This window comes from Tetrao urogallus (assembly GCF_951394365.1).
Source record: "Tetrao urogallus genome assembly, chromosome: 14".
NCBI classification, from domain to species: Eukaryota; Metazoa; Chordata; class Aves; order Galliformes; family Phasianidae; genus Tetrao; species Tetrao urogallus.
The window spans coordinates 11064574-11088707 of record NC_136827.1 but is presented as its reverse complement, the minus strand read 5'-3'; the positions used below and the strand labels follow the sequence as shown (position 1 = coordinate 11088707).

The following is a 24134-nucleotide window of genomic DNA, read 5'->3' as shown; positions in this document are numbered from 1 at the left end:
CAGGAGGATATATTGAGTAAAAATATGCAAATGAAATTCAGTGGTTTCAAAAACATTTATTGCTACAGCTTTGTCTTCAGTCTTAGCTCCAGCTATTTTTCTTTTCTTGCTCTTAGTGGTTGTATTATGTTAAAATAAAAAATTAGCTGTGCATTTGTTCTTATCTTTAAGAATTTGTGCCCTAAGGCCGTTGCCATAAGTTCTGTCTTCTCTTTGAATGCTGCAAAGATATCGATCACTTCAATTCTTTTAAATACATTTCAGTGTGGTGGAGGGATGCCAGCCTTGCTCATTCTTTGGTGAGCTTTGCTATTAAAAAGCTTTAGCTTCTTGCTGTGATGGCTTTCTGAGGTCTTTGTCAATTGTTCCATGCTATTGTTTATCAGAATTGCTCTAGTTTGTGAAAAGCTTTGGCCATTAGTGGAAGCCAAAAGATCAAACCATATTGAATGATAATGTAACTTCTTGAAATTTCTAGAGAAAAGAATCTGGAAAAATCTTAGAATATATTTGGAAATTACGAAAAGCCCTGAAATTTACAGAATATCTGTTATCATAAGAGTTTCATTCTGACATAATCAGGTCAAAGATATGCCACCCTTTCTAGCTACACAAAGAGATTATATGAATAAATGGTTGCAGGAAACATCTCTGGCCATTACAGTAATAATTATTATCATAATGCAATTGCAAGGAAGAAATTTTATCACTACAATTACCCATACAGGAGATTTGAAAAAATCCAAATAAGAAACAATTTAAGCATAAATGGAAGTTGTTGTTTCAAAACTAGATAGAATCAGCCAACAACAATATGAGGTATGGCTTAGTTAACACTTGAAATATATGAAATCTCTAGGAGGTCTCTTTGCAGTAGAGTTTAGGGACATATTAAAACTGAAGGTAATTGAATAGCAATTAACTTGACTTAATGAACATGCATTCTTGGGAAGATACAAAACAGTTAATGGATCAGCCCATAACGAACCACAATTAGGAACAGACCTGGTTGTTTTGCTGAGCAAGCATCTACAGAATACCCATGCTAGAATAAATAGGAACATTAATTAACTTGAGTTAATAGCATTCATCTCTATGGTTATTCCAACCAAAAGAGATTCTGTAGATAATCCAGAACAGCTGTTGATGTTTCATGGCTAAGCAATTTAAAGATATTACCTCTATTACTCAGGCTTTTGTTATCTACAAAATGGAAAGCAATAAACAGGAGTATGAGTTACAGCAGTTGGAATTCATGTTGTTGGAATTCATGTTAGTGAACCAGTTGAACTCATGTGGAGAACCTCTTTCATCAAAACTTCAGACAACACAGAGAAGACAGTGAAGTTGAGCAGTGCCGTGTACAGGCAGTGTCAGGTTATTGTGGAGGTGAATACTTGAATGTGTTGCTCTTGAACAGTGAGTTGGGGGTCTGAATTTGTCAGCTGAAAGAAAACTTGATTGCCAAATATCTTCTGTTTGTTCAGAAAATGAAAGGCAGTTTTATGCTGAAATTCCTTGAGTGATTATAGGGGCAGATAAGACGTTTCTTGGAACTTGAACGTGAATATTTGAACACAGTCCCAAAGATGACAGGAGCCAAAGCATGGAGAGCTTACAAGTTTAAATAACCTCTTCTGAAACATTTATAGTGACCTTATCAAGACACTAGTAATGTACAAAGTCAGTAGCCAGATGAGAACTTAAAAAGCAGATATATAAATAAGTTGTTTGCATTATCCAACGATTAGATAAATATGTATTTTTCAGTAATTTAGGAATCTCTGCCTTATTCTACCAGGAAATTCTTTAGGAAAAAAAAAAAAAAAAAAAGATACAATTCAGCAGAAAGACAAATCATTAAAAATTAGCTGCTTTGCATGCGAAACAATTACTTCTAATGATAGAGCAAAGTGAAGTTCAGTTCATACAGTGAAAATGAGAAACCGATGCAAGATCCCTGTAAAGTTGTGTGCGCCCACGGACCTGATCTGTTTATTCCACAGGGCTGCCTTTATCCTTCAAAGGACTTCTTAAATAACATAAAGTTTCGCTGGGAAAGAAAGGCATGTAATGAAAAGGTGATGAATGAAAGAGCTGAAGGCTCATATAGGGAAATCTGCACCACGTGGTGTGGTTTTGTGCAGGGAGCCTCGAGGTCACTGCAAAGCGCTATCAGCTGCATGGCCCCACCAATGGCTGATGCCCAATGATGGGCTCTGAGCTAAACTCTGCAATAATTAATGCATTTCCTTTCACTCACCTATATGTCGTTCAGGGAGCTGTCTCGGAAGAGACAAATTAATGACTATTAAGAATTTTATACCCTGCTATTTTCTCTATGTACTGATGTTACATTCTCTCTCTTCTCCAGGAATACTTTGTCTGATGTTTAATAAGCGAAGCTGTTATTATCGTAAATTACAGAAATTTTCTTACCCTATCATAGCTATTGAGAAGGATTTAATTTTTTTTTTACCAAAAAAAAGCACCTTTAACAGGACTTTAACAAAGTGACTGCATGATCTTATGGTAGATATGTCAGTGATGCACCTGTATTGCAGCACTGTAGAGTTGCAAAGGAGTGAAAAGAGGTGAATTTGGAGCAAAAAGAAAATATTGAGGTCAGAGGAATGCTGAAGGATGGATGGGTTTGAGCCAGAGGCAGATTATATATGCTGTCCATATCTTTGTTGCAAATTTCAATACTTCCACTGAAGTTCTGGCCCTCCAAACATCAGCAAGCTTTGAAAACAGAGGTTGTTAACAAGTTTGCAGCTGAATCTCAATTTTCTTTTTCTTTTTCTTTTTCTTTTTTTGCATGACAGAAACAGTCCTTGCTCCCTGTGCCTGTATAATTAGTGTTTTAATGTTTGTTTTCCTTTGGCTGCGTCTGCCTGTTTAGATATTCCTTTAGTTCTTTCAGCATTCACATAAATTAAAATTCTACCCAGAATAACTCCAACTATGCTTAAGATATATAAAGGATTTTCAGCTCCCAAGCAGATCTTTTCAAGTTTGTTCTTAAATAAGGTCTTCTTTAAGTTACAAAGACTTCTACTATTAAAGTGAGAAATTTCTGCAAACATTTCATGGTTTACAAGCTGTTCCATGAAGCAGCAAACTTCACTTAGGAGCATCTTCTCAGGAGCTGTTCCCCTTCCCCATGGTAAGGATATTCACAGAATCACAGAATTGTAGGGGTTGGAAGGGACCTCCAGAGATCATCGAGTCCAACCCCCCTGTCAAAGCAGGTTCCCTACAGCAGGTCGCACAGGTATTGTCTGAGGATTTCCTAGAACTGTGCCATGTATTGCACTGATTGCCAAGATTGCTGAAGTCTTTAAGGCTTGTTTTTTTATTAATTCAAAGAAAATAAGTTGCTTTCTTTTTTTTTATAAACCTCATTAGATAATATCCATTATACTTACTCATAATTATAACAGTGTACTGTGCATTTCTTATTGTGTCAGTAAATGCAAACTTGAAATAATGAATTAGAGTAATAAATTACAACATTGATATTAATAACACATCCTCAGTAGTGAGATTACTGGCCACTCTTCGATGTAACTCTCACTGACAGTTCCAGTGAAGAAAGATTTTCCTGGGCACAGTGTTTTACCCACATACATGAGGACTTCACAGTGTATCCGACAGCTGACAAGGAATGACGTATTCAAAAGCATTTCACCAGTAATCCATCTCAATTCCTTGTTTATTACCTTTGGAACTTTCTAGCAGTTTTGTCAATAAGATATTGCTTCTGGCAGTATTCTATTAATATCCCAAATTTATCATAAGGTTCTAAATTTCCAGCAGTCACCAAAATGTCCCACTGAGCTCTTTAAGCTCCCTGAAACCACATTCTTATCTGTAGCCCAGGAAAAATGTATTTTCTCCTATGTCCCTGAGTATTTTTAGATTAAATTTCATGAAGTTACCAAATATGCCACAACAGCAGTGAGAAGTGTTGTTTAGGATTGAGGTGGATGGAGAGGGGAGGAGATGGCAGTGGTGCAGAGTTCCCAGCCTGCTGTCCCTGGAGGTGTTCAAGAACTGTGGAGATACGATATTTAGGGACATGGGTCAGTGGGCAGTATTGGTCATAAGTAGACAGTTGGACTGGATGATCGTAGAAGACTTTTCCAGCCTTGGAGATTCTGTGCTTCTATGAATCCTCACTGCTGAAATCTCATAGCGTGGGGCAGCACGGGTTCTGGATGCTGTACGTTTTGTGTTCTCTTAAGGGAAAGAAATTCCTTCTGGAGCACTTTAGGTTCCTAAGCAAATGTGCTTAGCAATTATGTGTCATTATCCCGCAGGTTCCTCTTTTGGAAAGGGAACTCTTATCCTGGCAGCAACAAGCACCAGCTGCCAAAGTGGCCAAAAAACTGTAAGGAAAGCCTGAGATTCTCTCCAAGCCCTGCCTGGGCCGTGATGGAGAGCCACAGGGTGCCTCTGGCTGCCTCAGAGCCCAGTTCTGCAGCTCGTTCCTTTATTTTCTTTGAAAGATTCCCCATGGTGCAGAACCAGATGCCAAAGGCCTCTGCCAAACCTCACTGATGCTCACTGGAGAATACATTGCTTTTACATTTACAGTGTGGCGTGCTGCTCTCTCTTGCTCATTTTGTCATGCTGGAGGGAGCAGACATCGGTGTCACTGCAAAAATATGCCCAGCAGATCCTCTCCAAAATGCACATGGCCCAGCAGAAGTCCAGAAGTGGTTCATGAGAGAGGAAATCCGGGTCTGAGGCAGTATTTCTTGTGAAAAAAAAATCATTATTTGGATGATTTTAGTGCTGGTAAAATAATAATAATAATAATAATTACTATTATAAATTGGCTGCAGTAAGGTTGCATATAGCAGATAAATGAATAAGAATGCAGACTGTGAGTCACCCAATTTGCTCCTGCTGGCGTCATGTTAGAAAAGAGCAGGAAGAGGAATAAACACAAACATCCCCAAATAAGGAGTATTTCTGTAATGAAATGCCACACGGAGCTGTGCTCTCTAAAAGCAAAACCCTGCTGAGAAAAAAAAACACTTTCCAGTGACTTTAAAACTCTCTGTTTCAAAAAGTGTTGGAAAAGGGGGCTGCGTCTGTCTTTGTTGTAGTTTGCAACCAGAGTGGGTGGCAGTTGTATATTTTTGCATGTCATTCTCAGCTATTTTGAGCGCATGATACCACGCTCCTGACTTCCAAGAGAATCTCTTGGCACCAGCAGAAGTCCCCCATGACTCAGTGAGCCCCACTCGATAAATAATGTGAAATTTTAAAAAGCCTACACGTGGGTTCAGCTTATAAAAAAAAGACGACTATTTTTTTTGTCTCGACAAGCAGTAGAACAGTCTTAATATTTTCCAGTGGCTTCACAGCTCAACAAGTACAAATGGCCATAAGGGTAATTTTGGTCAGTTATGTGAGGAAGCATCATCCTGCAGGGCAGGGCACTGCTGGACTGGGGTTGCTGACAGCACACTGCTTATTCCTTCAGTCTGTAAACTGTTTTCTTTCTTCTGAAGGCTCACATATTAGGTGTGTTAGCAGCTTTGTGTCAGTACTCGTGCTAAATATACTGGAGCTGGGAATTTTGGGAGGAGTTAAGTGATGATGAATCACTAAACTTCAGCTTAGCAGTGGCTTCAAATTGAAGATCTGATCTCATCCTTTGCCCACCATTGAGAAAGATGAGGGACCTTAACTGCACCCATGCGTTTCCCTCTATGAATAGTTATTGGGTGCCATTTGTTCAAAAAGCAGTAGAAGCAATATACTTATTTATACTTATTTCTGCCTCTTTGTGAGATGAGCTTTCATTTCTTTCATTTCTTTGCTGTCCCCAGAGCCTCCCCACTAACAACGTCATACGCACTGTAGATAAGACTGGAAGACAGTTTAAATTATTTCTCGCTATATTCTGATAGTGAAAGAGCTAAATCATATATTTTTGTGACAAATACAGCTTTAAAAATTCTGTTCTGGTTCCTTAGTCTTGAAGGCAGCTTCTTAACAAGAGGACTATCGATTCTTAACACAGTGAATTTTATTTTAAAGCAAATTTCTTTTTACCTATCTGTTCAAATAAATTGAATTTGTCTCTCCCTGAAAATCTGAGACTTGATTAAAAAACAATAATCATGAGGACAATCCCTGAAGTGACTCTACATCAGTATAGTTGGGAACACGTTTTGGAAGTGTATTTTATTTCATATCTGTCTATTGTTTTGCTTGGTAGCCTATTTATTGTCTGTTTTAATGCTATTGCACTGAGCTTTAGGTCCACCCCAGTTATCCAAAGGCTTCTAGAAAATATGCCTCGTGGAGGAGCTCCAGAACAGCTGGCATAGAGCAATCTGGGTGCTACAAGAGCTGAATTGCCATTTTCTTTCCCTAAAATGCAGAGGTAGCCCGGGGCAATTATGTTCCAAGTGCAGGCTCATCATTAAGTGCCTAATGTTAACCGAATCCACGCTCAGACGTGATTAATTGTGGCGCGCTGAAAATATTCCTCTCCATCCATACTGTTTTCTCCTGGCTTTTAGAAGCAGCAGAAACAGTAGTTGTGGAGGGTAAATGAAGCAACAGAAAACATGGATTCGCATCATGATTATCCTACCTCCGGATGTTGCCATAGCAGCAAGTACATCGTGCAGGTGCAGTGGTTGTTGAGAAGGTCAGTGCAGGAGGCACCTCCTCCGGGTGTCCTCGCAGCCTGTAAATCAGTCTGCTGAGATGGGGCTGTCAAATGTGCTAATAGATGGGACTGCAGGAACAACTCCAGCCCTGCTCTGCCTCTCTCTGTATTTCGGGAAGCTAGATGTTGGCGTGGGCCTTGGGCAGCGGTGTGTTTGTGTGAGCTTTATTTCCTTGAGCAGATCTGATATTGTGCTCTAATTAGTGCCTCTGAGTTGTTTTGGCACATTCACATCGGACAAAAATGACCCAATAATTGGCCTCATTTTCAAGGGCTCACCTCCAGAAACTCTGAGAGCTGTTACTTTCTTTTTCACACTCAGACCTTAATCTGCCAGCTTCAGTGCTGGTCAGTGGGAGCTGCTGAACACTGGATTAGTCATACACCTTACTCCACAGTGTAAGTAGAAACCTTAAGAGAGATTCACTGAAATAAAGAAAGGAAGAAAAAAATATCCTCCTTCTTCCTGGAAGCTTCTTCCAACAATATAAAGACAAGTGAGTTCATTTGACCCTTGTTACAATTTGAAAGACTTACACTACAGAGGATATTTTGTCCAAGATCTTGATAGTTTAGAAAAAGAAGTGTTGATTCTTTCGTTCATTTGGTGACTGACAGATTATTGTAATTCAGGAGTATTAGACCATAATGTATAAAGCCTGCTTCTGCAACCCCTCCAGCTCTGCAGTGAGTTTATGTGCAGATTTTATTATTGCTGCATTATGAGAAGAGCTCTTGTTCCTATGAGAAGAAATTTCTTTTATTCCACTTCTGAGTGAGCACGAATTTCCACAGGATGGGACTATTCCCTTCTAATTAGCATAATTATGGTAATGAGCTACACTGAAAAAGACAGAATTCAAGGGACACATTTGGAATATGTGTTGACTTTAAGATGTGAAACATTGGTATTTGTTGGAGCAAAGAAACAAAAAATGCTCAAGAGAACAGGTTCATTTTAAAATGATTCAGTATGAAGGTGATCCATGGCAGGGAGTTGAGAGCCATGAAGGGCCAATATGAATTCTTCCTGCTGTGTCAATGCAAAGGGAATTTATTATCCCAAGAGGAATTTTGCAAGTGATGGCTGTGTTGTAGTAACAACATTGGGATTCATAATCATTTTCTCAGAAGGTCTGCTAATCCTTTTTACTGCAAAAATGTTCTCTCAAATTGAGTGGTTTACTTCACAGAAGTCCTGGTTGGTTTTTTTTATTGTGCTACACATCGTCATGTTTTGAGTAAACTCACTTGGAGTTCCCTTTGAAAAGAAATACTTCCTGCCCAAAGCAGTTCCAGCAATATGCAGTAAATCCTGAGCTAAGCTTTCTTCAAGCACTGGCTGAATGATTTGTTTAGAAATGGTTCCAGCCCAAGTCTGGAGTTGTTTCAGGGGCTGGGCTTTAGTCCCTTTGACCAGCTGCAACTTGTTCTTTCTGCTCCTTAAGACTTTTCTTCCACTGAAGAAATGCATTCCACTGAATGCTTTTTTTTCTTTTTCTTTTTGTTTTTTTTTAATGAGAACTGCACACACCTCTTGAAGAAATCTTCGTAATAAATAGCACTGGCTTTGTTGAGCACTTTGTCAGTGTGAAAGGAACTGACAGGGGAGAAAGATGCTGTGGGACCGTGCACATGGCAAGTGTCCCTAACGCCACTGTGATGTGCAGAATCACAGAATCACAGAATTGTAGGGGTTGGAAGGCACCTCCAGAAATCATCAAGTCCAACCCCCCTGCCAAAGCAGGTTCCCTACACCAGGTCGCACAGGTAGGCATCCAGGCAATGTGCAGTGAGGTTGTGTCCCTTGAGGACTCCTGCTCACATTTCTAGCTACCAAGCTATGTCATTTTTTCCTCTGTATAATGCAGGGACAAGCTGGTTGTTGTGACACTGAGCTACATGGATAGATGGATGCCTTCCTTGTTAATTACATGTTAATCTGTCACATATTCCCTTTCAGAGTAAGCTGGAGGCATCTTCTGCCTCTTAGTGTGTAGTCATATAGAGCGACTAACAAAACTAAGAGTTTCCACTTGGAAAGAAGGGCTCTGAGCTTTGTGTTGGCTTGGTTTGGGCTGAATTTTACATCACCGTAATGGTCTGCAGGCAGTTTTCTCCTTTGTACACGGCATCCTGGCTTGTATCAGCAATCCAGCAGGAGCAGGCAATTGTCCTCCTGTTTCTGTGCTGCCTACATGAGCTGGTAGGCGAGGTCTCAAAGCAAAGCTTCAGGACAAAGCTGTCACACACCTTATTTCGGAGTTTAACTGTTCAGGACCATGCTGTGTAACCAGTCCTAACTTTCCAGAACTGAGCCCACTGGTGGGTCTTTTTAGGCATTCTTGGTTTCTATGGGAAAATGACTGTGCTGATGCTCAGCTAGAGAGTGGTGTCTTTACAAAAATGACTAATCAAGTGAAGAAAATGAGGAATGAGAGCAGATGCTGTTCAAGTCAGTAGGTGTTTGAGGTTGTGAAGAGCTGACAGCAAAGTGCATCTCTGCAGACCTTCCTTAAGTCTGGGAAAACTGGAAAAAGTAATGTTAATATAAAGGTAGGAGAGCACAGAAATCTTCTGAGGAAGGTAAGGTAAAACAGGTCACCTGCATTTGCTGCTTTTTTTCCTCCCTAACTTCAAATGTATTGAGCTGTGTAATAACTTGCACATATCTGGAAGCGATGCAGAGTGCAGCAATCAATAATACAAGCAACAATAATCAGGTGTTGCAGCCATCTGACATGAGCAGTCTCCAAAGATAATTCTCTCCCGCAGGATGTTACCATACATAACTTCAGTTTATTCCCACTAAAAGAAGCAAATCCTTACCTGCCATGCAGAGACAAACCTTGCTGCAGAAAACTGGTACAGGATAGAAGTGCAGGAAAAAGCATGAGGATAACTGCTTTTTCACCAAGCAGCCCACAGCACTGACACGCACTGGGCTGGTGGTGGCCAGCAAGCAGCTGGAGCTCATAGTGTTTGCCATCACTGGTGTCCCTAGCAAATCCTTAGGAAAAGAGCAATAGAACAGTAAACAGCACATTTCCCTTCTATGTTCAGAAATACCTGAGGAAGTGCAGAGCAGTGAGGCTGAATGTATGGTTTGTAAAGAACAGAGCACCATGGCACAAAGGCTGCAGCCAGCCCATGCTCTAGGTTAGCTGTGGCATGAGCCCAGCCTTACGTAGTAGAGCTACCATAGGTGGCAGACACTTCTGGAAATCCCCCACAGCAGCCCAGATTGGTGCAGCTTGCAGGTATTCACTGCAGTAATTACATCTCTGGTCAGGTTGGCTGCTTTTTCTTACTCTGGCAACTGAACTTCCCTGCTACCAACCGATAGTTAAAAACAAAGTAGAAAGTAACCCACAGCTGTTACAAAGGAAAACCAAACAAAAAAGCCAGGCTTTGCCTGTGCATATAGCCCCAGGGCTGACCTCGAGGTAAAGGAGCCTCAGCCTTCAGGTAGCAGCAGTGCTGGGCTCTTCTCCTGACACCAGCACTATCCATTGTAATTGGTTGTTAAACTGAGCTGCCTCTCAAGCTAATAAAAAAGAAAGTCCTCTGTCATTCAGCAATACCAAAATGACATTTATGTTATTTGGGATTTTACCATTGCTGTCCCATTTTAACACGGAGCAGTTGGTGATAGCATATAAATTTTTATGCCTGCCCATTACAAGGCATTGTATAAAAAGAGAGGTGGCTGAGGCAATAAAAGTAATGTGGAAGTTATCTCCCTGCTCTACCAAAAAACTGAATAATTCAAAGCAGGAGGTAATGGAAAGTTCCTGACTCTGTACCTGCTGTTTTCCAGCAGTTAGCCTGGGAGCTCCCACAAAGCTGGTTTGTGTCTGCACACTGAAGTCATTCATTCTCTGTTGAGGAGTCTGCTAATAAAGAGGGGAGAAACAGAGATTGTCGGACATCAGCGTACCCAATAATCAATACTGCATGTTTTTTTTCTTATTCACAAGCAACATAGTGGCAGATAAGGATATATAGCAATCATGACACAGTGTTTAATAAAAAAATCATGGTCTCTGTCACTCCGGCCAGTTTCCTGCTCTGTTTTATAGGTCAAGGTCCATGAAATTTCATAGCACTGGTGCTATATATATATTCACTGTAGCAGAGTGTGACATTTAGTTTCTATTAAGCCATATACTATAGGGAGGAGGAAGATGCTTTACCCAAAACAACACATGCAGGGTGTTCTTTCACGCAGTGATTTCTTTCAAATATATCTGTATTTTGCTACCTTTGTATCAAGCTGCAGAATATTTTCTAACAGGAGGTAATAAGGGAATACGATTTAATAATATTGCTAGAAATTAGGAATACCTGCTCACTTTAGAATCTGTTTATAACCTTTGTGTGTTTTTTTTTTTTGACTGCTGACCTAGAATGTCACTACAAAAAGCTGTCATTTTCAATCAGAAGAGGCATGAACAATAGGGGGGTAGTGATGGTCAGTGTCAGTACTGAGCTTTGTGTCCTGACCCCAAACACCATGGAGGGAAGGAGGTAACATCTGGTGAGTGGGGTCAGAATGACAGTGTCAGGGGCTGAGAAGAATAACATGGGGAAGTGCTTTCTTTACTCTGACCCCATGGTTTTGTATATTTGAGAGCACGTGCCTTCCTGTACAATATGAATCAAATGTGTTCTTGAAGTTCTGCTTGTTGAACATTGTCTCATAGACCTGATGTGTCTTATTGGATGTATAAGACCAGCTAACTGTGAGTTATATGGCCCATATGTGTGTTTTGTAAATATAAGTAATCCCACTAGGGAATACTTGGAAACAGGATGTGAAGGGGAGAAAGGAAGAGAAACACTCAAGGGGAAAGTGGAATATTTGATTTGTGTTATAACTGAGGATATAGTTGTGATTCTCTGAACTTGATGGTTTACCACAGCTTCAGTGGTGATTTGACAAGTGCCATCAGTCCAAGTTACTTGGAGTATTGCTTTACATCAGCTCAGCAGCGAGCCCTGGGAATAGTCAGGATTGGTAGCTGTGGAGGTGGTCATTCCTGCAGCTGGATGTGACACCTACCCATGTGACACTGGAGAACATCCTGCAGCATGAAAGCCTTCAGGGCTTGTAATCTCACTGAAATGTCTATTTGGGGAAAGACTTTTTAGATTTTTTTAGCAGAGCAAAACACGTGAGGGTCTGCAGATAGCAGTAATAATTCCTGCTCTCTCAAATCGCAAAGCATACCACTATCAAAATTTAATCTTGGCTCTTTGGCACATAATCATATTTCACTCATTTTCTTCATACTTTTGCTTGAGATAAATGAACCCCCTTCTGTGCCTTCACCAACCCAGAATCCATAAGCCAGTATTTTACAGCTGGGGCAGGAAATGTAGCAACTGGCACTTTACAATCCATCTCTCATTCCCCCTCCTTCAGCAGTCAATAGCATTTTCAGCGTATGTCTCCATTTAAAGTTTGCTTTCACCTTTCGTTTCAAAATGATGTGACAGCAGTCAGTCCATCAGCCAGCACTCCTGAACCCGTTGTTCATGAGTCATGTTATGAGGAAAGTGATCATTGCTTGGCAGGGAACACCCTCTGGACTGACACTTGCAGGAACAGGGGAATCCCTGGTGAGTGACCAGCATCCCTGCTGAGCCATGCTGTGTCTTTGAGTGGTGGATGTTCCATGCTTATCAGTGTTCAAGACATTTGGATAATGTCCTTAATAATGTGATTTAACTTTTGCTTAGTTCTGAAGTGGTCAGGCAGTTGGACTTGATCTTTGCAGGCCCCAATTGAATTCCTCTCCCTCTCCCTCACCCTCGCCTTCTTCCTCTCCCTTTCCCTTTCGCCTCCCTCTCCCTCACCTTCTTCCTCTTCCTCTCCCTCTCCCTTCTCACTCTCCCTGTCACTCCTCTCTCCCCTCCCCTTACCTTTCTTTGCATTTGAAGTGATTTTGGTTATACATCTATCTTTTGCAGTTCCCCCAAACATCATTTCTTAAACACACAACTTTCTATACAACTGGAGCCTAAATGAATGTAAATCCCACATCTTATTAAAAGTTGTGTCTTTCTCTCACAAGCTAAAGGAGAAATATTTTTAGTTGGGCCCCATTCTACTTGCGAGCCAATATACCTGTCTTATTGAATAAAAACTGTATGAAAAACTCATACAAAATTTTGACGTATATTTTTTTTGCTATTATGGTTTGTCATATGCTTTATTACATCTTGGACACACATAACTAAACAATTTCAAATGAAAATGGACTATTTGTAGTCATCTACAGGAGACCTGCAGCCAGCTCTTTGTCCCATTTATCAAGATTCCCATCACAGTACAGGAAGCAGTGGGGAGAGGGCTGATAACCCAAATGCGAAATCCAGATAAGTAGAGAGAGATGCATGTTACATAAGTCACTTCAGACCTGACCTCTGGAACTTTGCAATAGTTACTTGAGTGCAGGAGACTGACTCAGACTAGGAGAAGACTCAGATATTTGGATATGGAGGTTCAGACTTCTGGGATATGCTCAGGCTGTGCAAGGAGCACTGGGAAGGCTCCAACCCCAAGCTGGTCATCTTGGAAAGAAAAGTCAGGATTTAGCCCATGGCAGAAAAGCAGTCCATTGGGAAGGTATTCCTCTGGTATATATAGTTGCTTCTCCAAGAGCACATATTTGCAGAAATGTATGTTTTGATAGAGCTGTGTATTGTTTTTACATTACTGAAAGCACAAGAAAGATGTGGTAATCAACGCATCCTTTTGTCATGAGCCCTAAGGAAAACACACCAAAAAGTCTGTTTTTTGCAGAGATTTCCCCAAATATGGGGGTGCATGTTCTATACTCCATTTATTGCAGTACTCCTACATAGCCAAAACCTACTTTGTCACTTCAGTGAAAATAATCACAGATCTATATGGAGTTCAGTAAAATTAATCACGTGTTCTTTATGTGGATTTGTCATGAATGAGAAGGTAGGTTAATTTACAGACACACAGTGGATATTGCAGTGAATAGTTTCCTGTTAACGCAGAGCATCGCTGCGTCTCTGAGTGGAGATGACTGGCTTAAAAGAGCATCTTTCATCTGTGTAAATGGTTTACTGGGGGGCATTGCAAATTGCTCTGAATGGATTTTTTTTCACAGAAACGGGGCTAAAAGGATAACACGAGTAACTGCATTCTCTAGTGCCTCCCAGTGTTTTGCATGTTCTCCTCAGTAGGAAACAGAAATCAGTTATTGGCAGCCTGATGGATTTAGTAATTGTAACTAATGGGGATGTTTTGTTTTGTATGTGTTCTAGGATGGAATGGGGAACCTGAGAATCACAGATAAGGGTCTGAAGCTGGAAGGAGATTCAGAATTCTTGAAACCTCTCTACGCCAAAGAAATCCGGTCAAGACCAGTAAGTTGTTGGGAAAGGAATAATCACGTTTCTGCAGTCTGAGCTGTAAGAAACCTTGAAGTGGCAGAGTGGTATCATTACTGGATAAATTACTTTGGCCATTCTATACAAACATAATTTGGGGAGAGAGACGGGGTGTCTCTCGGGTACTCTGTCAAGATACAGCATCCTCTGGGTGGCTGCAAGGTCGGTACCTGTGGATTTAGTTGATGTAAGACACAGTTAAAATTCTCCAAGGACCTCTGAGATTTTGCATGGCCTTTGTGTCTCCCTTCAGGATAAATCATAAGCAGCCCTCAACTGAAAGACCTGAGGTATAGGGATAGCAGGCAGTTGTGAATTCCAGCTCACATTTAACTAGTTGAACCTTCTCTGCAGAGAGGAATGAGCTGATGCCTTAGCAGAAGGGCCTGATCTGTTAGCTGGTGCAGTAAACCCGTATTATGTGCTCAGTCGTATTTCATGTTGTGCTTCAAAATTATATGTGCTTAAAATTCAGCACTGCTCCGTGAGACTGCTTGACAAAAGTGGCAAGGATGTTAACAACTGAAAATGAGGAAGAATCCAAGTGTGATTGAAATAGCATTTTCATGGTAGCATTTCACTGACTGTCAATGCCTTTTCTTGTTTTCAATGCAATCCTGTTTGTCCTGAGTAGCTGTAAAATAACCAAAAAGATTACATATCCATTCCAGAATCCTTCTAAGAAGATGTCATCTAGCTTGTTTCCTCATCTGAAGTGTTGAGTCAGATACCAACCTTCCATTCTGATAACAATGGCAGATAGCTAATTAAATAAAGTTAACAGCCTTTTATCTCAGCATTTCAGTGGTCTTGTAGAAATTGGAATTTGTAGCATAATCAACGTAACATCCAATACAATATCCAATTTAATTATTGAAGGTTGTAACCTCTGTAAGATGGCTAGGAATTGATTTCAACAAGCGTAATCATTTAGGAAGAAAAGTTAATGAGAAAATGTTCATATCTATAAATGTTTTCATTCCTGAATTAAAAGAGACCCATAAAACCTTATGTGTCATACATTTCGTAATGTAAAGTGTGTGGAAAACGTGCAGCACTTAGTCTGATAAATAGACTGAAGAATTACTACATACATTTCTTTTCCTTCAGTTAGATTGCTGAAAATAGTACTTGATTACTGAGAGAACTAAGAACCCTTTCTTGCTACGGGGAGTTTACTGTTTAAATATACCATTATACTGATTTACATTTTAATAAGGTGGGGGGACAGTCTGTGTCTCCTTCTTGAGATAATGAAACAAGTTTCCTCACCACTGACAGCTTAATGAATGCAAGAAAGAGAAAACATACGGTAAGACCTCTGTGTGTGCTCCTTGCTGTATCCATCCTCCAGGATTAGCCTTCTTTTTGCAGTTGTGCAGGAAAGCCAGGAAGAGCTGATCTACAGCCAAGCAAGTCAGAGCCTCTCTGCTCACTTCAGTCAGTGAATCCTGAAGGCTGTGTTAACTATTTAGTTGCATAAACCACGTGTATAGTTTCTGACTTCTTAGTGGAGTTAAACTGGAGAAGCCTGTGCTGAATATCAGGTTGCTCATAGTGATGCTGGAATTATTAATGAACTGGGAATCGCAGGAACAATCCTGTTGATTTCAATCAACTTAGGCTTTCTTGTGCTGTGAGAGAACTTGGCCTCTTGTAAGCAAATCAAAGGGCTGCATTCAAGGAATGACACTTACAGGTTATTTAAAAACATTATTGATTACCTGAAGCAATATTTGTTTAAAGCATGTTAGTATGAGCCATTATTCTGTTGCAAGGAAGCATTAAAGCAGTTCCTCAGCTTGATGAGTATTGCTAAAATAAGTGCCAAACTCAGCATTGATACAGATGAATATCCATACTAATTCCATAGCAGTATTCCCTGGGTTTTTGGAAATGCATAATGTGGCTTTAAACATGCACAGTGGAAGAGAAGCAATATGACAAATCGCAGTAAAGAATATCCAAGAAATAAGCTGGCATGCAGTGTGTTCTGCCTGCTTTAACAGCCTAAGAGTTATGCACAGTAATAGATTATGATTTTATTTAAAGCTCGAAAGCCTTTCGGACACTGCTTATTTTGAATAATTATCAGAATAAAAAGTGCCAGCTTTGGTATTGTTCTGTGCAGTAGATGGAGGGGCCCCATGAGCACCATGGCGCTGCATGGAAATGCAGGGAGGAGTCGTGCTTTGTGACTGACAGTTAATAAGAACCTGAATTTGTCACTGGTGCCTCTCCTGCATTTCTAAGTCCCAGGGATGCTTTCCTAGGAGCTGTGCATTCCGGCTTATAGATAGTTTTGGATTTCCACTTCAAATGGATTTTTTTTTCAAACTAATTTAGCAGGAAGGGAAGACAGGAAGTTTAGGCAGGTTTAGGCAGAAAGAAGAGAGGTTTTAGACAGGAGGTTTAGGCAGAAAGAAAAGCCCTGAAGTGTCATCCCAAAGTACTGTGGCTATCTGGGAACCTCTGCTTTCTGTGATTTGTGCAGCAGGTACTGTCCCCCTTGATCACCTTCTGGGATACGTGGTTGCCTTTAGCTGCACTCTTTTTTGGAAGACAACACATTGCAAATGAAATTACAGCCAGGAAGAATGAATTTGTGGTACTGTGGCATGCAATTTATGGTACTAACAGAGGTATTCTTTTGGCCTACCCTTCAAAGATATTAGCAGAAGGATTGTGTGGAAGTCATTCAGTCCCATGTGAGAGATATGGCCAATAAAACCACAGACCTGAACTGACTTCTAAAAGCTGCTTCCAGCATTTCCTGCTGCAGCACCACCACTTCCTGTCTCAGCAGTAACCTTTCAGGCTCACTCACCTTTTCCCTTACCTATTCAAGAATGACCCCCAAATACTTCTCTCTTAATGTAGGAAGAGTCTCTGCTCCTGTTGTTTCCCGTGCTGTTTCCCTGGCTCAGTAACACTTGGTTTGTAATTCCTCCTGGATTAGGACCCATTCGTAAATGTGAGAGCCTGCAAACATAACCTTGTTATTGCATGAGCCTCAGTTTTTTTCTGGAGAGTGATGAATAGCAACTGGTGGTAGCTGTGTTTGCACCCTTGTAGTCTTGTTTTAGAGAAATGAGATAGATGCATTCATTTCTCCTGGAGCGATCAGAGCATCTTAAACTCCCAGCTGAACATATTGCAAACTAAACGGTGTTTTCCATGCCACTTGCATGGAACATGAGCATCTTGCTGTCTTTAATTAGGAAGTTAACTGGACCATGAAGTATTGCCTGTGTAAATAAAAGTGATTTGTACTTAGTCAAGAAGGTGCATTAGGAATCCTCGCATTTCTTTACTAGCACATAAATTATGGAGATTATGAAAAATTGGACAGGTCATCTATAAACCCATCTGTAGCTCAGCTGCACTGTCAATCTCAAAATGTAGCTGTCTTTCTAACTGTTGTAATTTATTGTGGACTATCGTGTGAACCATCTGCTTGCTTATAAATCAGACAAACTTTGACTGAAAGTTGCACGTAGCAGCACAAATTGTTAATTTTATGTGCTGGAAAGCAGTGTCAACAGTTTGGTGGTCTGCAGTCTTCATTGCGTTCATCTGAATTGAACTCTCAACATGGAAATTTTCCTGCCTCTGTTCAGAAAAGCTGCTAATGAGCAGAGTCCTTGAAGCCTACTATAAGTGGAGATTTAGCTTTTTTTAGAGCAATTGTGTTGTTTGAAGCTTGCCTATTCGAGGACTTTCAGGTCTGTGAGTAATTTAGAAGGGGTGAGACAGAGAGCAGGCTGTCTGTGTTTTGCATTCTGGTAACAACAGACATAAACTCACGTGCTGAGATTATACTGTAAAATCAAGTGAATTACTTCCTCAGGAACTCTGTGACAACCAATAAGTTGATAATCTCCGCTTTAGGAGGCTGAGAAGGGCATTGCTATGGTAGGATTAGGCACTTTGGCCCTTTTCAGTGTTCATTTTGAGTGCACCAATAGGACAAATAAACCTCAGTTTGCAAATATTTACACCCAGGCTTGAGTTTTCTTAGCCCGGGGCAAAGTACAGTGCAGTGCCTACTGATCTTTTCCTTGGGTGATGTCAGAAGACCCAGGCACGCTCACTGTGGGACACACCTTAGGATCATGTCTCTGAGAACTGAGTGCTTGCACATAGCATCTGAAGCCAAAGGAAATATCTGGTGCCTGCAGTGGGAGGTCTGGCCTGTCACAGCTCTTGGCTGGGATTCTGCAAGGGCATCTGCTTGGCCTAAAAATTTCACAGTTGTGAATTAGGGCTGATAACTGCTATTCCCTTTACTGGTGTTTAGTAAGTTCTCATCAGCATAAAAGCTAGACTGGCGAGTACATCAAATATGCTTGTCTGTGCTTTTCATTTTCCCCAGCCAGTATTTGAATGATAGAAATTTTGAAGGAAGCTTTTAAGACTGATAAATAATTATTTTGCCAATGCACTTGTCTCACTACGTTCAAATCTGGAAGAAGAGTAGTATAAATTGAAAGCACGGAAGCAGCTCTGTAATGCAGGTATTTTTTCTGTATTATTTGCTCTGCAGGTCTACCTGCCCCAAAGCTAAAAATACACACAAAAAAACAATAAACCATGTATTTGGGCTTTACAATGACATGTGCCCTCTCTGGGGGCATACCCGCCTCACAGCCATAAGTACATATTTATAAACAGTGCAACATACTAATTTGGATTAAAAAGCAACATTCACCCATGAGGTGAGGCAGTGCAGATGGCAAGATAATTGCAGCCCTGTAAGAAGCTCAAACTGTGTGGTAGAAATCTTGTTTTCTGCAAAGACTCGGGTAGATAGCATGAAAGAAGGCTGCTATTTTTTGAGGAAGGGGATAGAATTATGCCTTTTCTTCTCCTTTGTCAGAGTTTATGGAATAGTAAGAGGGTATTGAATTAGTTCCTGATGATTTGGTCCAGCAGAGTGCTTAAGGATTTCAGTGCGCTCACTGAAGCCAGCACAGGGTAGAAATGAAGTTTGTCTCACTGTGTGGCTGTCACTTAGCAGCCCCTGCACACTGCATCCCTGCCATCATCCCTCCTGGTGTTTGCTATTCCCTTAGCGACCAACCTTTCAGAGATGAGAACAATCTCATGCACATGATGATAGAATGAGCCCATGGGGACGATGGTCCCAAGGACAGTTCAGTTGCCATTGTGGCTTCAGGGATGATGGCACTGTTTCAGGTAGGCAAAACTCACACTATCCGATGTCAGCTTCTGAAGCAGCATGCTTCCTTTAATTACATCTTCAAAGCTTTCTGTTTCTCTCAGTTGATTTTTGGCAGCAGATGCTAAAACATTTTTTAAAAGCCTTGGTAGTTAAAAAAAAGATGATGCTGCAAGTGATGGCGCAGCCAACAAAAGGAAGCTATACGACCCTGCATGGCCACCTCTTATTCTCCCTGTTTATTCCCTGTGGCAAAGCTCCAAATACCTTGTTGTTAGAACGTGTGCCAGTATGATTTTGGAACAAATGCCTTTGTTCAAGACTCAAGCCTGAATCTTGCTTGCCCATCCACAGAAGTTTAGATTCATTAAGGTTGGAGAAGACCTCTCAGATCACCAAGTCCCACCACCCCCATCATTCCCACTGAACCACATCCCTCAGTGCCACCTCCAGGGATGGTGACCTCACCACCTCCCTGGGCAGCTTGTGCCACTGCATCACTGCTCTTTCTGAGAAGAAATGTTTCCTAATATCCAACCTCAACCTCCTCTTGTGCAACTTGAGGCCATTCCCTCTTGTCCTGTAAGCAGGAGCAAGGTGGGGGGCTCTTCTTTTAGGGACAAAGCAATAAAAATAAACAGAAGCAGCTGAGCAAGTTAGAAAAGGCATCGCTTTGACAGAAGCACCCTCACCTGATGCACAGACACTGTTGCCATCACCACTTGAAGCAGATTTGACTCTCTGTATGGCAGTAGGCTGTGAGCATCCAGTGGGATTTATAAACCTGATATGCTTTCCTCTTAATAAATTTCATTCTCAAGCAATAAAATCCAGAGATCCTACTTCAGGTTGAACTTTGGTTGCCCCAGAGCTCTGGGGGCAGTTACTGTGATATTTTCAGTGTGCTAAAAAGGTGGAAGTTTAAGCAAATTTTACAGCAACTGTGAAAACATCTCCCTAGCTTCACAGTAATATTGGCCAGAAGTTTCTTAGCTTTGAATTTAGAAGGAAATTTTGCAGGCTGGCAGAAGGAGTACTTCCAATCACACCAGAATTACATCTTGCTTTGTGTGTATCCCGTCGTTTGTCTAACGAGCTGCTGTTATGTGCTGCACACCGAGAGCACAACATGCAGCTGAGCATCCCACCAGCTGCCAAATGTCTCTGAGTAGCCCACAGAAGAAAGAGAGGGGAAGCTCTGAAGTAAACTAAGTTTTTGAAATAGCTCTACAACTTCTGTTTCGAAGCAGAAATCTCGTGGAGGCTGCCCGTGGCATTTTGAAACGGAATTCATTAAATGTTTCTAACATGTCATAAGCTCTTTTAAATGGAAGGGTAATGGCTCATAACATTTGTAAGCTTTTTAATTTCATGCAATATGAGCAGTGTAATCAACACCTATTAAAGTCAATCAGCTGTGCCAAGTGGGCTACCTACCTTGGCTTTTGTCTCTATTTTCATCATGGGCATACCTCTAAACTAACCATGGGCACAATGCTTTTGTACCTTCTGGTCCTAACTTCAGTGGGGATTTTGTGTCTAGAAAACCCAATGTGGTCCTTACAGAAATATCGGTGCTCGCAGACGGGATAAGCACTTGCAGTCTGTGGTTTTTGTCTCCTAGGTGGGCAGTTTAGGCCATTAAGTTGTTGCAGCCCCAAAGCCAAACACAGAGAGTGAGAATTTCCCAAATAATCTCAGAGTTTGAATGACTTTTTTTTCCTTCGATAGGTGAAATTTCTCCGCTTGAGTTGGTTGTATGAAATGTGGGGAGATGTTCAGATCGTGTTTGTTTTGCTGTTCTGATCTGATTCCTTTCCCCTTTTCATTTCAGACATTTGCAGCTGAACTCAGTGGTCGTAAAAACAAGCGATGTGCACCACAGCTCAAAGTGAGCTGCGAGGTTAAGGCTGGATGCTCCGTGCTCTCAGAGCTTTTGCATTGCATTTTTACCATGATCCCAGAGCATTTCAGCTCTGAAGAGTTTGACAGCAGGACTGAGTTGTGTTAGGGCTGTATACCCACAGAAATATTGCAAATCAGCTAATGCTGTGTTTTTAGCTGAGTCGTGATCCTTGAGAAAAGAGTGCAGGCACTAGAACCTAGAGGAGAATGAGCATTTGATTTAGTTTATTCGTCCATGAGGAAAAGGAAAAGACATGGATTTATTGATTTTAAAGTTGAAAGAAAAAATGGCTGAGCTGAATGAATTTGGCAGGCAGTTTCTTCCTGTCCTCCAACATGCACAACAGTTTTGGTGTCTCTTATTTCAGCTTAGGTTCAGCACCTCCAACTTGTGTGCTACCTCTGAATGAGCTTGGAAGGTTGTATGAAGCTCATTTTTCTTAATTAGCCATTTATTATGGACTCTCATTTTTCCTACAGGCATGCATACCTGTAGGAGCTGTACACCATCCTTATTTTTCTGTTTTTAATATTAAAAAAAAAAAAAATTACTTGGGGTTGAACGTGAGATACATCAGTCTCACCTACTGATCTGGTGTTTTGTTGCCTCCTGTTCTTACTAAACAGACATTACTGTTAATAGAGAAGCTACACTGGTATTTGACCACAAGCAACCTGAGCCAACCCATGGGATTGGAGGCATTTGTACAGTAGTCTTGAATTTTCAGTCCAAAACATGATCCAAATTTCACCTTAACAAGCAACAGGCTGAGAAGGAAGTAAGCTTTCCAAAGCACCTGAAATTGCTCAGGGAAAGGGGTGCAGTTGTGTACTGCTGCATTTCTCTCTCTTGTGGGCAAAAGCTTTGAGCGTAAGGATTTCCACTGTCTAGACATCGCTGCTGACAGTCAGGATCCTGGCTGCTTTGAAAATCCCAAAGTATATAAGCAACTTCTTAACACTGAAAAGTCAAAAAGGAATAAAACTTCATACAGCATAGATAGAAGGTAGAGACAGAATGATTCAGGAAGCGCTGAAACGCAAATAGTGAGATCCAATTGTTTTCTGATGTTTCCAGGAACCCTCAAAGCAGAGATTCATGTCCTTTTACCACAGGACAGCAAACACTTCTGCAAATCTTCTGCTGTCAGAACTATTTCAGAAGCAAAGTTATGTATTTCATAAGGCAAGTGTTACTTGACAAGACAAGCTGTGCTGTCATTAGCAAGTGCAGGCACAACAACAGGTTTTACAGGCAGTTCAGTTGGCTGCTCTTTGATTTGCAACAGGAAGCAAAAATCAGACCTTCCAGGTTTCATTTACCAGCTCCTTTGCCAGTAATAAGAGTTTCTCTGATTGTTCTGCTTCTAGATGACAGATGTTGGATTTGGAGAGGGAGCTCAGGGTAAAATAAGAGCAATGCTGAATTTGCTCCTCTTCTTTTAGGACAAATTGGTTGAGGCTCTTGGGAAAACTGAACTGTATCTTTTGAAAGTAAGTGAGATTTCTTTGGCTGCTAACATCTTCCTGGTTGGACATCTCTATTTTCAGTCTTTATTTGTCTGGGGCTGTGCCTGCCTGCCTGCTCCCCTTGTCCAATATCTTTCAGCAAAGGATAATCCCATGCTGGTGTTAGTGGCACACTGTTGGGATGCAGGATGCTAATACATATGTGATAAAAGAGGCTTTAAATCTAGTCACAGAGACAGGCATTCAGGTGCGTCAGTGAATCCTTGATTTGGTATTCAGTCTAACCAGATATTTAATTATACCAGATATATATAATTTAATTATACCAGATAATTAATTATTATAATCCTTCACAGACATTGATTACTTTATTGATGTTGATGTGGCTATTCACATGCAGAAAGGTGAGCATACATAGGCTTTTTTCCTGGATCATGCCCTGTGATTTCTACATGCATGTGCATGGCAGTGAAGCCACTGGTGGGAGTCCATTCTGCCTGACACTATGCAAGCACAAAGGCAGCCCCTCCCAAAGGGCTTCGTGCTGTCAATAGGTAGAGTGGACAAGCAATAGGGATGAGGGTGAGCAAAGTGGCTTGCTCATGTGCTCCTACAGGAGTTGTGTGATGAGCCCTGTATCCGTGTGGACATTCATTTCAATGGATCACATGCCTCAAGTGTGAGAGCTGGCAGATATTTCTGATATGGTTAAACAGTGTAATTGGAGGTGAGGTGTCATGCAGCTTTGCATTTGTTTCCCTGCTGGAGCTATGAGAGCAACTAGCATACTAGCAAGGGAAGTAGAGCAATTCTGGAAGGGAATGAATGGAATACAGCAGCATTGCCCTTCAAGATGCTGAGATGCTGGCATGGAAGCTACAGTAATTTAAGGGTGAAGATGGCCTCGTTTGGAAAGTTCTTTGTTCTTTGGTCTACAAGGGAAGGTTTTGTTTAAAGTTTATTCCAAGTGTTGCAATGGAAAATTGGATTTGTAAGTCTCTGTTCATGAAAGTGATGAGTAAATGTATGCCAGGATTTGTGTAGTATCAACATTGGACACTTCTGTATTCTTCATCTGTACTCCACAACTATGCAAAGAAAGTAGCTTTTATGACTTAGGCTCTTCTTTCCTACTACTGCCTGACACTGCATTTCTAGGTCATTTTCCTATGGAGCAAAACATGATATCTTTCCACCGTCTCTCCCCTGACTTAGGCATGGGAATTTGTCACGGGGCATTTAGGGAATAAAGGCAATTAATGCATGAGTTCTGCTTCTGTGCTGAGAAACCAACAGCAGCTGCCAAAAAAAGTGCCCATGGCACCATGAATGGGTGGTGACTGCTTTAGAGAGAAGCATGCTGTTCACCAAATCATCCATATCACTCTTCACAGCGCCTAGGAAGTCTTTTCCAAGAACTAATACAAGCTGAGCCTTCCTCTTGGA

At 41.1% G+C, this 24134-nt stretch overlaps 1 protein-coding gene across 1 annotated transcript in view; it reads left to right on the top strand.

Annotated features, from left to right (window-relative positions):
* The window catches only part of SGCD (sarcoglycan delta), a gene marked incomplete at both ends in the record, with an annotated part of 119813 nt that overhangs the window by 36180 nt on the left and 59499 nt on the right, over positions 1–24134 (top strand). The window contains one exon of the mRNA XM_079542162.1: positions 14006–14107. Within this exon, the coding sequence (XP_079398288.1) occupies positions 14006–14107 (102 nt within the window). The remainder of the gene's footprint in view (positions 1–14005; positions 14108–24134) is intronic.